Raw genomic sequence first — 16,993 nt, forward strand, 5'->3', positions numbered from 1 at the left:
CAATCACTAGAACTATAAGGATTACTACGGTATGATTTCTTTTACTCAGGCCCCCTATTATTTCCGAAGTGCAGTGCGGACTACAACTACTACGCTGGCGAATTTTCTACCGGAGTACTTGCATAACCTATCGTCATCATCATCATCATCAGCCTGACTATACCCACTGCAGGGCAAAGGCCTTTCCCATATTTCTCCAATTAACCCGGTTCTGTGCTAGCTGCATCCACTTGACCCCTGCGAACTTCTTAACCTCATCCGCCCACCTAACTTTCTGCCGCCCCCTGCTACGCTTTCCTTCCCTTGGAATCCAGTTTGTTACCCTAAGTGACCATCGGTTATCCTCTCTTCGCACTATATGTCCTGCCCATGCCCATTTCTTCTTCTTAATTTCCTTAACCTATCACTTAACATCTAATGCGACTGGCAGATTGAGTCACTGTTAAGTGTTGGAGCATGCGGTAGTACCTGTCATTGTTTGCACTTATACGCACATGTATACGTATGCAGGCATTAAAACCAAATGGCGAAATGCACACGCAAAAAAGGTGACTGCTCTGCAGTCACCTATTATCGCAGACGCCCATTCTTTTCGTAACCAGCAATCGTCCTGTCACGGCACTCAAGTCCATAAACCTATAAAGCGCGATAATGACGCCACAGAGCGCGAGCAACGCTTCAGAGCAGTTCGGAAAGCAGAGTGGAGCGCGGTGCTTCTGTAGCAGATGACGCTCTTGCCTGAAGCAAAGGTCGACACTAGCGCCGCGGTGGCGGGAGCAGTGGCGGGCCGCCTGCTCCCGCGCTGAGGAGATGCGGAACAGAAAAGGGTCTATAAACATTGCCTTCGCCCTACTGTGGGTATAGTCTGGCCGATGATGATGATGATGATGATGCTAATTGATGATTTTAGTCACGGTGCCTCTTGACTGTTCCTTCACTCTGCCGCGTTGCTGCAGTTTTTAATGCTTTCTCGGTTTGTTCTTTCTTTGTCTTCCTTTAGCCGGGTTGGTTGTTGGCCTTTCACCTACATCTTTTACACGTGTTTTATATATCCCTCTGTGGTTTTTGCTTTTGTTTTGTTTTTTGGTGTGTTTGTTCTGCTTCCGTTGTCCATCGGTTCGCTTTCTGGCAGCGTCTCTTCTTGGTTGCCATTGATAAGCTAGTTATAGCCTTTGTTGGGTGGATGCGCATCGATCCCTCGTTATTTTTTTGCTGTACATAAGGCGCAGTTCAGCTGTTTTTGGAACAAAAGTTGTTAGTCAGCGCAGTTTTGTGTCCTCTTTTTTCCTGTCCTTCATCTGTTAGCACATTTTTCCGTTTTGTTTTGTAAATACTGCAGGCGTTTAACATGTTTTGAATTTTGGACTGCTGTCAAAGGTGTGTCGGTGCTTGAAGGTTGTTAGAATTTATTGTTTTGAGAACTAAAGAGCTTAATTTATAGCATGACAAAAGCTGGTCTTTAAGAGAAATGTTTCTTGACCTTGGTAGCACGATGGTACTATGCATTGCTCATAAGTGGATCTCGCCTAAATACTGAGTTTGTCATTGACTGCAGTGATCACATTTCTATTTGTAGGCTTCAGTAAAAACTGCATTTCAAAGCTACAAGTAACTTCTGTTTTATAAGCAATCCACATTATACTTTATCACAATCGCTGCGGATCTGAATTAAGCTCTGGATGAAGAATAACCTGAGGTGCCGACAGTTGTTGCAGCTGAGGAAGGCACAGTTTTTCTGTTAGGTGTGAAATTCAAGGTTCCCCTAAAGCATCATGAAAGCAAAAAGAAAGATAATGAAGCTTCATGTGAGAGGATTCTGTTCTACTGTTCGAAAAATTTATGTGCGCGAATATGCAAATTTATGAATATGTATGTATGCAAACTGTAGGCAGCCCTATCTTCAGCTGTGACAGTGCATTTAGAGCTTACTTTTTAACTATTTCAAGTGAATGGGTCTTAAAAAATTGCAACATATTCCAACAACGGTCCTCTGTCTTTTTTGTTTGCAGTGAAGATTGATGCCTTTTATTTAGAATGGGATTGGGCTTCACTTTACAATGGTACAGTTGGTTCAAGAATCCTAAAAAGCTTTTAGTGGTTGTGAAAAGAGACACCTGCAGAAATAGGAGTCGCTATACCACCACCTTTTATGCCGTGTGGCAAACTCAGCGCCATAAATAAATAAATAAGAAATAGGAGTCATACACCCTTGAGTGTGATATGCCTTTTCTCCAATTTTTTATCGGTTGAGTAGCCAAACTTAGCCATAAAATTAGCCACAGCAGCCAAAAAAAAGGGGAGTGTGAAGAAGGCGTCATGACATGAATTTTAACTTTTGGAAGAGGAAATTAGCATAGAGCTCTATAGTTAGTGACTGTGTTAATCCCCTTCTCCATCTTTGAAATGGAATATACAGATGCTGGGCTTTTCTGCTAACCTTGACTGGCTTGGGTATGGCACAGGCTGTGGTTGGTGCCACGACTGGACCAGGGCCGGCCTGCCCAGCAGCTGGAGTACCACAATCTCGTCCCACAGCAGATGACCCTTTCTGCCGGGCCGTTTGGGATGCCCATGTTGGAGACACTGCAGGAGCTCTTGGAGCGTTACAACAAGCAGCTCACACACCAGCCAGCACCTGGTAGGCACAAGTAGCGTGTGCTGCTTGATCAAGGCGGTACAAGTCCTGACTTCTGACACACATGTGTGCCATAGGCCATGTTCGTTGCTGTACTGATGATTAGGTGAGAATGTTATGAAAACAACCCATCCTATCAAAACAGTCGCTGTTTCCTGCTAATGTAATAACACTTGTTTGTAACCGGTGACATTTCATGCTTCAAATGCAAGGTCACTGCTTATTGTATTCTACGCAACTGGTTACACGGAAGAAAATTATGCCAACCCTTGCCGGGAAGGCAGTTATTGTTTCAAATTTGATTTCTTGGATGATCTTTGTTAAGAAAATAAAAGTGGCTTTTGTTAAAAAAATATTTATGCACTCTAAAAAAAGAGGCTTCCACGCACATATTTCTGACCAGATGCTGGTTTTAAGCACTCAGTGGTGTAAGAAAACCACGCAACTGCTAAAGTGCATGCCAGGAAATTTAAAATGTAGCTGAGCATGAAGAGATTGTTGCCTTCGTCATTTGAGCTGCCGTGATACACTTGTGACATTGCTGTCCTTAGTAACACCCACATGCTTCATTTTCACATTAACAGGTTGTGTTCTGGCTGTGGAGACTCAGGAGACGAACGTCCACAGCTTCTCGGACTTTGACCCCGACCAGTCCTACTGGTGTGAGCATGGCCGTCGCAGCCAACACTTTGTCTTCATTGTTCGTGTTTTCTACGAGGTGGGCTCTACGGTGCGCGAGGAAATTGGTGAGCTGAATTATAGCCCTATCGTGACAGAAGAGAATCTTGGCTCCAGTTTCAGCCTTTCCACACAGCGGCATCTAAACTGCTGTTTAAATAACAGGTTTTTGTGAGAATTACACAGGCTGCTTTATGCTGCCTGTGATGTGGCACCAGTGTTTAACAACTGCAATTTTTTCTTCTTGCATTGTTTAGAAGATGTCAACACAACAATTCATGAGGGCACTTTGCCTGTCGCTCATTAATTTTGGTCATCCACAGTCGTTTACTGTCGCTCATGTTGTCATTTCTTCTGGCTTCTGTGTAGAATGTGATGAAGTATTGCTCTTTGTATTCATCTTGGCCTAAAAGCTCCTGAGCCTTTCATCTGCCTTCTGAGAGAACAACACATGTACTAGCTAGGCCTGCACATGCATCTGCTTAGTGTTCCTAAACTGAAGGAAAAAGAGACCTATTGCTTACTGTATGCTTATAGCCAGTAGAAAGGATCTTCAGGAGGTGAGACTTCATTACTCTTTCTCTCTTATAAGAGTAGATACATCAAATTTTTATTCTGTATTCTCTATTTAAAATGATCTGTAGGGCATTAAACAACATGAACATCCATGTGGATTGCGAGAAAAAGTGATAAATAATTTATATAACTGAATTCCTTCTCTTGTGCAGTTGTGATTCCAACACCTGCTCATAAGCTGGATAAAAAAAAATTGAATAAGCAGCGATTATAAATGGCAGCTTTTTCATGACTCACGTGACCAAAGCTTTTTTGTGATGTCATAGTAGTTGAAACCGAAACTGCATAAGAAAATATTTTGTTATAGATTGTTTGCCTGGCATAAATGAATTTAATGTCATGTCTTATGCGTGTACGCTATTGTCTTGTGCACTGTTCTAAAGTAAAAACGTGCATCCAAAAATTTGGTGTCTCCACACCTTTCATGTCTGCAGTGGGTCATCAACAAAAGCTAGAGAATGATCATAGTACCTGCTAGTGTGAAATGCAGTACAGCAGTGGAGGAATATTTTCTAATTTGCTGACGCTAAGTTCATGCACACACTTATTTTGGTATTGATTCAACCTCTCCTTTCCAGCTGCCCCTCTTCCTGGGCTGATTCACACCATTGTCTTTTTTTACTGCCTGGCTGCTGAGCAGCTATACTCCGTTTCATACATCAAGTGCAACACTACCAAAGCTACAACTCTTGTTTGCGCTCTCCACATCCGCGATGGAAAATAGTGCCTGCTCTTGACGAGAGAAAATAATAGTTGCTTTGTCTGCAAGCTTAATACATTTTACATTTGCCATCAACTTCATAAAAATCACCTTTTTTTAGGGAGAAAGGGTCGGATTTGGCGAATTTGTATGTTTTTATGTCGTTTTTGTTCGTGCCGCGTTTTCACTGCCCCGCAACCTTGCCAGCTGTGCCACTAGATGGCGCTGGCTGTGCCCTCATCGCTGCGCATCTCTTTTTGAGAAAATGGGTTTTTGGTGCGCATTTTTTTTATAAGATCCGCTCTGCGAAGATGTCTAGGCATGCGAAGCATGTTATTGAAAACGTGTATGCTCGGAATAGAGCCCGTTTCCGCAGGAACCGCTTGGCTACAGAACGAGCGCGTAGTGATACGCCTCCTGTATTTTTTCTTGCGGACTACTTGCGTAGCTTTCGCTGCGTTGCACCTGATGTATGAAACGGAGTATAGGTTTGTATCTCCACGCTTCCATTTCTTTACATCGCCATTCCTGGCTTGACTAGCTTTGCACTGAAGGTGTGAACAGTGAACAGGCCCGGCCTGCGATGATAACTCTTTTACTACATTACTATTACTACTACACTCATTGCTTAGCCACCTTTATGCACCATCATCTTCTCATCGTCATCATAGTAAAAAACAAATTTTTTCACCTTAGCCAGCTGAAAAGGAAAACAAACACTGAAAATAGTTGTTCACTCTTTCTATTGTGCGCAGGTGTGGCAGATTTTGTGCCAGTGCGACATTCAGCGCGCAGCAGCGTGGGTTCGATGCCAGTGTACGAGCCTTTCAGCAACGTCATTGCCCGAGCAGCCCAGTGGTGTTCCCAACACAGCTCACTGCACTTCTGCAATGCCCAGTCCCTCGAGATTAAGCTCAAGTCAGGTGAGCTGTGCGTCTGTGACCTCAAATGGCTGAGTTTCAGGTTGGCCAGGCTGGCTGACACTTGCATCCAGGAACTGCCTTCAGAAGTCATTGTGCTGCATCTTCCATGCGGAGAATGGAAGTGGATTATGCTCGTCATCTCAGTGACAGTTTAGGCAGTCACATTCTCCAAGACATAATTATAACGAGATGTTGTGCATTTGACCCCAGTAGAACTCTAGCGGCCTGGTAAAAGAGTGCCAGAAATACATTGGTGCGTTTCTGCTGAGTGCATGTGCTTGCAGCCTATTAGTATTTTATTGTATGTTTTGCTGCAGTGCTAAGTAGCAATGTGTGCAGATTACTTTGTATTATCCGAAGCCACAAGAAACAGTGTAGAGTGAGCTGGCTTTGTATGATGCCCATATGGCATGTTCAAATCAAACCTTTATTCCAACATCAGTGATGCTTAGGGCCTCTGAATAGGCTTGATTAGGTCCATGACCCTGAATTACATGGCAGCATGGCATACTGCAAGGATTATTTCTTTTTTTTCCTTTAGGTGTACACAACTACGAAGAAAACAAAAATATATATGCACATATATGAAAAGAACACTGCATAATGCTGTTCATATTGCAAACCTTAGTGTGGGTGGTCTTCAGAGGGCAATGTCAGTGGGTTTTGTCCACACTTTCAAAGGCCCAACATATTGGTACATCTGCATATTTTTTCCATCATTTTGTGGCAGAGACTTCTTTAAACAAAAATTGGTGATTCTGTGAACTGCTGTACAATGTTGTCACGCGCTCGGTAATCACCGGAGGTTATCACCGAGACATGACAAAAGGGGGGTGGTCATTTGATGCCCGGCGTAGCTGTTAAGCAAACGTGGAGAATGAGACGAAGACGTGTTAATCTGAAGCAACAAGAGCAAGACGTTTATAGACTCAGAACGAGGAATACACAAAGCATTTAGTAGACCACAATTAACATTCTTAAAGGCAACGACACGAGTGAAGCAAAGAGTCGAAGTGAACATTATCAATTACGTTTCATCATCATCAGCAGCCTGACTATACCCACTGCAGGGCGAAGGCCTCTCCCATATTTCTCCACTTAACCCGGTCCTGTGCTAACTGCATCTACGTGACCCCTGCGAACTTCTTAATCTCATCCGCCCACCTAACTTTCTGCCGCCCCCTGCTACACTTTCCTTCCCTTGAAATCCAGTTTGTTACCCTAAGCGACCATCGGTTATCCTCTCTTCGCACTACATGTCCTGCCCATGTCCATTTCTTCTTCTTAATTTCCACTAGAATGTCAGTAACTTGAGTTATTTCTCTGACCCACTCTGCATGCTTCCTATCTCTTAATGTTACCCCTACCATTTTTCGTTCCATAGCCCTCTGGGTTGTCCTCAACTTAAGTAGAACTCTCTTGGTTAGCCTGCACGTTTCAGCGCCATAGGTGAGTACTGGTAAGATGCAACTGTTATATACTTCCCTCTTTAGCGATACCGGTAAGCTGCTAGTCATAATCTGCGAGTGCTTGCCAAATGCGCACCATCCTAATCTTATTCTTCTTGTTATTTCCTTTTCATGGTCCAGATCTGCGGTTACTACCTGTCCTAAGTAGACATATTCGCCTACTACTTCCAGTACTTCGCTACCTAATGTAAACTGCTGTTCCTTCCCGAGGCTGTTGAACATTACCTTAGTCTTCTGCATATTGATTTTCAAGCCTACCTTTCTACTTTTCCTATCTAGGTCATCAATGATTATTTGCAGTTCATCCCCCGAGTTGCTTAGCAAGGCAATGTCATCAGCAAATCGCAGATTATTGAGGTATTCTCCATCTACCCTTATCCCTAACTGCTCCCATTCCAAGTCTCTGAATACTTCCTCTAAGCAAGCTGTGAATAGTACTGGGGAGATTGTGTCTCCTTGCCTAACACCTTTCTTTATGGGAATTTTGTTACTTTCTTTATGCAGAACTATGGTTGCTGTGCAGCCACTATATATATCTTCCAGCATTTTCACGTACGGCTCGTCTACCCCCTGGTTTCGCAATGCCTGCATCACCGCCAAGGTTTCAACTGAGTCGAATGCTTTTTCGTAATCAATGAATGCTATGTATAAGGGCTGGTTATATTCTGAGAATTTTTCTATCACCTGATTGATGGTATGGATATGATCGATAGTAGAGTACCGTTTCCGAAACCCTGCTTGATCCTTTGCTTGATTGAAGTCTAAGGTTGTCCTGATTCTTTTAGCGATTACCTTAGTAGATACCTTATATATAATAGACAGTAAGCTGATTGGTCTGTAATTTTTAAGGTCCTTAGAGTCCCCTTTCTTATGAATGAGGATAATGTTTTCATTCTTCCATGGTTCCGGTACCGTCGATGACACCAGGCACTGCGTGTACAGGGTGGCCAGTTTTTCTAGCACGATATCCCCTCCGTCCTTCAGCAAATCTGTAGTTATCTGATCCTCTCCAGCTGATTTCCCCCTTTTAATAATTTCTAATGCTTTCTTGACCTCGTCCTTCGTCACTGGTGGAACGGCTGACTGTTTTTCCTTACCGCCAATCTCATTACGGTCCTGACTACTTTGGCTACTGTAGAGATTTGTATAGAACTCCTTGGCTACTTTGACTATCTTATCCATATTCATAATGACGTTGCCCGCCTTGTCCCTTATCGCATACACCTGGTTTTTGCCTATGCCCAATTTCTTCTTTACCGCTTTAAGGCTTCCCCCATTCTTTACAGCATGCTCAAATTTCTCCATATTATACTTCCTTATATCGGCCACCTTGCACTTATTGATTAGTTTTGATATCTCTGCCAATTCGATCCGGTCTGTTGGATTGGAAACTTTCATACTCTGGCATTTCTTAATCAAATCTTTCGTCTCCTTAGACAGCTTACCGGTATTCTCTCTAACTATCCTACCACCTACTTCTACCGCGCACTCAGTAATGATATCTCTGAAATTATTGTTCCTTGCTTCTAGGGTAATGTCGCCATCCTCGGTTAGAGCTGAATACCTATTCTGTAGCGAGATCCTGAACTCTTCTGCCCTACCCCTCACCGCTAATTCGTTGATGGGTTTCTTTCTTACTAATCTGTTGCGTTCCTTCTTCAGATTTAGGCTATTCGGGACCTCACCATCCTGTGGTCACTGCATCGCACTTTCCCGATTACCTCTACATCTTGCATAATGGCGGGGGTTGAACACATTATGAGGTCGATTTCATTTCTAGTCTCCCCGTTCTGACTTTTCCATGTCCATTTCCGGTTCTTCCATTTGCTGAAGAAGGTATTCATGATTCGTAAGTTATTGCGCTCTGCAAACTCAACTAGTAACTCCCCCCTGCTATTCCTAGAACCAATGCCATAGTCACCTACTGCCTTGTCTCCTGCTTGCTTTTTCCCTACCTTGGCATTGAAGTCGCCCATTAGTACAGTATACTGCGTCTTTACTTTTCGCATTGCCGATTCTACATCTTCGTAGAAGCTTTCAACTGCGTGGTCATCATAACTACATGTAGGTGCATAGGCCTGTACAACCTTCAGTTTATACCGCTTATTAAGCCTAATTACGATGCCTGCCACCCTCTCATTAATACTATAGAATTCATCTATATTACCCGCTATATGCCTATTGACAAGGAAACCTACTCCTAGTTGTCGCCTCTCCGGTAAACCTCGATAACACAGTACATGCCCATCCTTCAGTACAGTATATGCCTCATTCGGCCTCCTAACCTCACTAAGCCCTATGACATTCCATTTCATACCCTCTAGCTCCTGTAAGAGCACTGCTAAACTAGCTTCACTAGCTAGGGTTGTAGCGTTAAACGTTGCCAGGGTCAGTTTCCAATGGCGGCCTGTCCAGCGGAGCCAGGCATTCTTAGCACCCCCTGCTGCGTCACAGGTCTGACCGCCGCCGTGGTCAGTTGTTCCGCAGCCGCTGGTGACTGAATTACGTATACATAGAGTTAAACATGCTTTTTCAGGATGAAAGTAACAGTCCAAGTATACAGAAAGGAAAGAAAATTCAGAGCAGGGTAGAAAATACAGTTGACTGGGGAACGCGGCGACAGTCCATCACTGGGACGACACAGACGGGCGGCCCTCGAAGGCGATGATCCTTCCAAGGCAGCTTGCTGTCCGTAGATGCGGTGCTGGCGGCGGCAGTTCGGGAACCCCCCGGCGGTACGCGGCAGCTCGGGTTTCCTTCCGAGGAGCGGGCTGTGCGGACTGCCTTGGGTTCTTGGTGGCTCCTTTTTAAACTTTCAGGAGCTAGGAAGGGACACTTGTGGACGATGCCTTATGCACAGGGTCAGAGTCTGAAACAGAGCACGCACTTAGAGCGCACAAAGTAGTTCACTCACAGAAGAAGGCTCACGTAAACACCCCACACTTTAGCACTGCATGGCCGCCATCTTGGGCACACACTTCTTCTTCTGTATGTAACTCTAGATAACTAATTTGTTGGGGTTAACAGGTTATCCTAAAGGCCATGTTAAGAAATCGGAGCCTTGCCATCTGGAATATGATTTCCTTTCAAAAATGACTTCATAGCTGGAAAGAGGTCTGATAGTGCGAGATCAGGTGAACAAGGAGGATGCGGCAGAATTTCAAATTTACAGCTGCGTGCTTCCATCTGTGCAACATGTCAGTTGTAAACTGAGGCATTGTCGTGCAGAAGGCGGACACGTTTGGTGAGCATGCCATGTCTCTTGTTTTTGATGACCATTTATAATTTTTGTAGAAGTGAAGTAATCTCCAGTAATCATGGTTCCCCTTGCTAGGAAGCCCATAAAGAATACTCTGTGCTGGTCCCAAATGACTGTGAGCATGACCTTGCCAGCTGATGGCTGGGCACGTGCCTTCTTTGGAGGCAGTGACTCCGGATGCTTCCACTGCATCCACTGCAGTTTAGTCCCAGCTTTCATCCTGTGTAATCAGTCTGTTGCAAAACTGCTCCTGGTTTTCGTGACACACTGTAAAAGAGCCTGGGAATATTAAACTCGTTCCTGGTTCTCGAAAAGTATGAGTAGACAGGAAACCTTGAGGAGCTGACTCCTTATGCATACAGGTAGCCGTGAATGATTTATTCCGCAGACTCCTTGTGGAATATCTTGACGTGTTGGACTAGGTCTTGAATGGTTACATAGTGGTTTTTCAAAATGGTGGCTTCGATTTGCTGGATGGTTTGTTCATCAATAGAGGAGGGGAGTTGTCCTACAGTTGGAGCAATTTCCACAAAGTCCAATCGCGTTTGAACTGGCGATGCCAGTTAGTCACTATGCAGTGAAACTTCGCTTGACCGAACTTCAAGGTAACCCAGGGAAGAGTTTGTTAAAGTGAAAGTTGATTTAACTGAAATTAGTAAGTGACAGCTTCTGTGTGTGCCACTTTGCTTAAGTTCTGCTAACTAGCACCTTGCAAAGAACGCTGTAATCTTTTTCTGCACTTTTGCACTTAGGACTGCAGCCGTTGTGAACTCAGTCATTTATCTAAGCACTCATGGACCTTCTCTGGCACAGCAGTCTGCTGGGCAGCAGAGGCTAAGTTTTTCCAGGGCGATAAGTGCTTATTTGGCAGATATCTTTTGCACTTCGCCATCAACGGTAGAATCTTCCTCGGTAGAATCTAGTCACTGGCTACAATATCAGTAGTGAGTGCGGTGCATGTCTCCACCAGGGAGTCACAGGCAGCATATTCCTCAAAAGACAAAGGGCTATCCACATTTAGTCATTCTGACAATTCCAGCCAGCCACTTGGCTCACTGTTCCCTTCATCAGATGCCATGGTCCTCTGCTTCAAGATTGGTGTCCAGGCCTGCTTTTTGCCAGCAATTCACTATCGTTGCTGGTTTCACACTCCACCAAGCTCCCATAGGCATTTCTGCTGCCTGTTGCACATTAATCGCTTTAGGCTTCTGCATTCTTAAATTTACCGGAATGCGCTGCATATGTCACTTTCTGTAGTGTACTTTACATTCTTTATGATGCCTAGATCAAGAGGCTGCAGGACTGACGTGCAGTTGGGTGGCAGAAATTCGATTCCGATGTTACTGAGACGTGTGTTGACTAAGTGTGCCGAGCAGTTGTCCAAAATTAACAAAATCTTGCGATTTTTTCTCGCCATCTCATCATTCACGCTACGATCCACTTTGTGAACACTTCATGCGACTTTCAGGCCTTTGAGTTATGGGTGTACTCGTATGGGAGCGATGTAACCCCTTTAAAACACTCTGGGCGGGCGTAGCGACCGATGATTAACTCTTTCATCTTATTCATACCCAATGCATTGCAGCAAAACAATGCTGTGATCCTGACCTTCAAGTGCTTTCCACCTTTGCACGCGTCGTCTTTGTAGCACATGGTTTTATTTGGAAGCAGTTGGTAAAATACCCCAGTCTCTTCCGCATTGTACACATCGTCCGGGCTATAGTCGCTGATGACGTCGCATAGTTTTTCTTCGTGCCATGTGCTTGCAGCAGCGGTGTCCGCGCTGCTGGCTTCACCGCAGACTTGCTTCTATACAATTCCATAGTGCGCCCGAATGCGATGCAGCCATCCACTGCTTGCGTCAAATCCACTGATGTCGAAAGGCGTGGCGAATTCCATGGCCTTCTCTTGAATCATGGGTCCTGTAACCGGAGTGTTCCTGGGCCGTAAATCATTTACCCATGTGGAAACAGCGTCGTCAACTTTCATGCTATATCTTGTGCACAGTCTTTTGCGGGAGGGGGCCGAACTGCGCACTTTCTGATTAGGCCGCGATTGATTGGCGCCGGCTTTTAATCGTAGACAACGGTGATTGATGGAGGATCCCAAATGTCTTCGCAATGTCAACTTCACGCTGCCCGGAATCCAGCCTACAAAAAATGTCCCTTTTGTATCGTAAAGCTACACTATGCAGGTCAGAGTAGAGTTTCGCGTGATTGTGCCCGACCCGTTATGTGCATGCGCGAGAGCCGTGTCTAATTGCGAAGGAGAAGAGGAAGAAGAAGATGAAGGCTTTTTTTTTTTCTACGCAAGCTTGCCATAAGGCTTGGTCACCCGCAGCTAATGCTTTCACTACTTATTCGGTTCAGTAGATTTGAACCCAACTAATTTTTTTCATCAATAGTCAGGCGCTTTCGTTTGCCGCTTATGGTTATCTAGCACGCTTACACTTCTTCGAGCTAGGATCAGGGTTGCCACTGAGTTTTGGGTCAATGTCGCCAGATGGCGGGTAAAATGTCACCAAAAGTAGCCATTTTTCATTGAAATTTCACCAGAAATGTTGCCACACTATAAACGTAAGGTTAGAGCAGTTGCTGACTATGGAAAATTGTACGCGGCATGTGTATTACTCCTCTGAGCAGTAAACAAAACCAGTTCCTTGATATTTGACTGTACCATGCATGCAAAATCCCGAGCTTATAATTTCGTCTGATGATTAGCTTTGTACTTAGGTAGCCAGAAAAGGTTAAACAGCGAACCATTTTTTTCGATGTGGGAATTGAGTGTGGTGTTTGCTGCAGACTTGTTTTTTATCTAACTCTAGAAATATAATGCAGAGAGAGCATTTGATGGTACATTTCTTTGGCTGAAATGCACCGTAGCTGAGGTGCACGGCTCCTGAGGCACACGTCTCCGCGTCAATGTACAGGAAGTAGTGTATGTCAAACGAGGCATTTGTAGAACGGCCTTATACGAGTCAGACGAACGTGAGAAACACTCGCGCCGTTAATATTTCTGCTTTTTTTTCCGGGGCCTTGGAGTATCGGCAGGTCTCTGAGACTATCTTATCTTCATACAAATGGTTGGCAACGAGGGACGACAGCGCATGCTCGCGAAATGTTATGATTGTGGCGGTTCAGCTTTGTAGCGAACCACACCAGCACAAATAAATTGGTACAATCAAAGCCGGATATATCAAACTCGAAGGGGATCGCGAAATAGTTTGATATATCGATAATTCGATATACAAAAATCGGCTTGGGATGGCACTTACGATGTGAAAAAACGATACCATATTTGTCGTGTAATTAACTCACTCCATAATGACCCCACCCTCCACTTCTGCACTCGAGAATCTGAAAAAAAAAAAAAGAAGGAAAGCGTTAAGGCCAGCTCGCTCCAGCGACGAGCGGCAGCGACAGAGCAAAAAATTTCCAACTTTGAAACTGCGTCCCTCTGCCGTTCAAGCCACCATGGCAGCTCAAAACAAGGTTTCTGCGTTTTCGCTTGCATGTCGCACTTCATTTCGGTCGTCTCATACACAGCTCATTTCTTGGCAGCGTGCCAAGATGCTGCGCAGCGATAACGTCACGGCGTGTTTATCTTTGATAGCTCCTGCGGCGGCGGGGAGCAAACTTGGCAGACTGCCCGTGATGGCTTAATTGCACAAGCCTGGTTCGATTTACCACGCCGCGCTTGGGGAGGGCGTAGTCCACTGCCACAAAATCATTGGAAAGCATGATATAGTAGCTGCAAATGCTGTTTGAAGCGAAAAATGCTAAAAGCCGGTGTCAGGATCGCAGCTGACCTCGTGCTTTCGTTGATTCATATATACAAAGATAAAAGACTCCCACAAAAAAAAAAAATGCCGCCTCGTAACGCCATATCTTACGCTACGCCGCGCGTACAGCACAACAATAAAAATATATGAATCTCGCAAAAAAAGAAAAGAAAAGATCTGCTGCTTCTTAACTTCCGCAGGCGCCATGGCCATGTCAGCCGCTGCGCGCAGAGAGTTCGCAACACACGCTGGAGAAAGCGTCCGACGTTCTGTCTGAAAACGGACTGAGCTGGCTTGGCGCATGCTTAGCACGTGCTACTGCGAATGAAGGCCGGGAAAGAGGAAAGAGAGATAGCTCGGCAAAAGAATGGGCACACCCTTGCGCATTGCTCTGCTGCGTTTTTCCCCTCTCGTTCCCACTGGTTTTGTCTGGTTCATTCACGCACATGGCTTGCAAACGTCACGTGCTGGCACGCGGGAAACGATAACTGCAGATGCGCGCGCCTTTCGGGAATGGGCGTGGCGCTACCCTAGCCGAACTGTTCCCTCTCATTACTTCCGCGCGTGGCTTGAAAACGTGACGCGGCAAACGGCCGAGGATGATGCGCACGTCTTTGGGAGAGGCACATCTTCCAGTGCGTGGTGTGGAGTTCGACATATCGAACGCCGGACCGGTGAAATTGAGTTCAATATATGACGCGGCTTTCCTATTCTTTTACATGGGATTTTCAAGGGGATATTCCGTGAGTTCGATATAACCAAAATTCGATATATCCGGGTTCGATATATCCGGGATTGACTGTACTACGATTGATATCACATTCAACATTTCTTTCGAATGTGCCAATTAACATGCTTCGTCTCTTTTCTTTTTTTCTCAATCTTTGTCGTAGTTTGTTTCCAGTCACTAAGGGGGAAATACCGCTGCACTGAAAAGTGCATCTTTCAGCATTCGCTACACAAAGGGATTTTACCACGCTCCACCGCGAGGCAGCCACGGTGGAACTTGTCTCAAACACGTCGCAGCTGAACGTACGGCACTGCAGGAGTGGTGGCCAGCCAAACTCGTGGCAGCGCATGAGTGTGTAGAAACTGCACAAGTGCCACTGAGTCGGCTGAGTACATGGAGTCGAACCATTCACGATACATATCTGACCCCACAAGCGTATTCTACTGTCCTAAAAACGCAAAGAGAACATTATTGCTCGTTATCAGGCTTAGAACCCACATCGTGAAACCTCATTGAAAATCGCCAAAAGTTCGCCATGTCGCCAATATAACATTTGGTCGCCACGGGCCTCTGAAATTCGCCAATTTGGCGAAAAGTTGCCACCAGTGGCAACCCTGGCTAGGATGACTAGCCCTAGTAGGGCTGAAGCTGTGGCTATGGCTAGCTGTGGCTATGACTAGGTATGGGTGTAGAGCAAACTAAATGCACTAAACATGGAAAAAAAACAGCCAGCAATGGCTTCGGCTGGCTACGAACTTAGGTATTCAATCCAGTTCAAAGCTAAATGGCCACTTTTCGTAACACGGTAATCGAGCACGATCGGCGCGGTACTAAACGCAAAAAAGCACGGCAAAAAGGGTGGGTTGTACTTGTTAAAGTGCTCAATATGACCTAGGAGACTTGGGATGGTGCCTCGGAAACTGTTCCTAGAACTGAAATGTGCACTGCACTGAATTTCGTTAAACTGAAGGGCGTTTGCATTGGGTTCAATGGCGCTACAATGGGGGGTTCGTTTAAATGAAATTCGTTCGAGCGGTATTTTACTGTATATTGTATGATGGAGAACCCTGCCCATAATTTTCTTTTATCTCATCAAAGCTCTCAGCCTTTCAAGTAGAATACTTGATGGCTGCTCTGTACACCACACGGTCCATTATCACACATTGCTCCACTTTGGCCTCGGCAAAAAGAGACCATTCTTAGTTCATATTTAGATACCCATCATTACACATACACCGTTTCAACATCCTGTAACCAACAGAAGTTGGCCAGAGGAGACCTGTATTGAACACCTCTCGTATATTGATATCGATCGAGTACAAACCCGCATATTCAGTACAATCTTCACTGAAATGTTTTCTGAAAAGCAGTTATGACAACCCATTGTCAAGAGGTTGGAAAGAACAAACTTTGAGCAATGGTCGTGTTGTCTGGCAACTGTGTACTAAAACAGCATGTTGCCTTTTTGTCATACCTTTTGGCTCAACCTGCGGAAACACACTTTCTGGCTGGGTATACTAATACATGAAACGAGCAAATTTGCTAGGTAAGGTTTGTTTTCATAGCTAAAGTTATTATAGCATTGGAGCAGCCCCATAACATTGCATCCTACTCTGGAGCCCACAGCGTGAGATATAAGGCCTTATTAATTGTGTAATTCCATAATGAATTATTTAGATGGGTTAATTTCAATCAGTTGAAATAAATTTAGGTTCATTTAAATTAATTTTCTCATTATTGGCCGATGTCAAAATGAAGAGAAGGAAATTCCCCCTCTCCACTTGTGATGTGATGTGATGTGAAAGAGAGGGAGAGGCTAGGGGTTGGGCCACTGTTGAAGGCAGTCACCCATGGTAACCGTACGGTAGCTAGATGAGGTGTGCCAATCGGCAAGGTACAAAGCACAGTTCCTTGTGCTTCCACTTCATGACGACAAACCTGGCTGCTGTTCTCTGCCCAGTGCTCGCCAGCTAATCGTTTGCTACTTGTCGCAAATATGTTGGGCGTTTTGCTAACTTCAGTTGTGTTTATTGCAGGCCCATTCCTACTAAATATTATTTAGAAGTCATGCTCTTGTGGTGTGGCACTGAAGCTATAAACAGATGACATTTGACCTTTTTTGTCATCTGCTTGCCCTCTGTCATAGTTCGATCGTACGCAAGCACCGTAACGAAGCAGACTCTGCGCTTTCTCAGAGGAGTGATCGGAGTGAAGACATAAAAAACACGCGACATTCTGCAAA

General features: G+C 44.9%; 1 protein-coding gene across 4 annotated transcripts in view; it reads left to right on the forward strand.

Moving 5' to 3' along the window:
- Positions 1-16,993, forward strand: part of LOC146180269 (uncharacterized) — a 73,025-nt gene that overhangs the window by 23,717 nt on the left and 32,315 nt on the right. For 3 of the 4 annotated variants that reach the window (XM_084579484.1, XM_084579481.1, XM_084579483.1), the window contains exons 3-5: positions 2,463-2,638; positions 3,220-3,381; positions 5,345-5,512. In XM_084579484.1, coding sequence (XP_084435610.1) covers positions 2,463-2,638; positions 3,220-3,381; positions 5,345-5,512 — 506 coding nt within the window. The remainder of the gene's footprint in view (positions 1-2,462; positions 2,639-3,219; positions 3,382-5,344; positions 5,513-16,993) is intronic. The other variant, XM_084579482.1, reaches the window with a different exon arrangement.

This window comes from Amblyomma maculatum, chromosome 9, assembly GCF_055883805.1.
Source record: "Amblyomma maculatum isolate TAMU_Amacu chromosome 9, ASM5588380v1, whole genome shotgun sequence".
NCBI lineage: Eukaryota > Metazoa > Arthropoda > Arachnida > Ixodida > Ixodidae > Amblyomma > Amblyomma maculatum.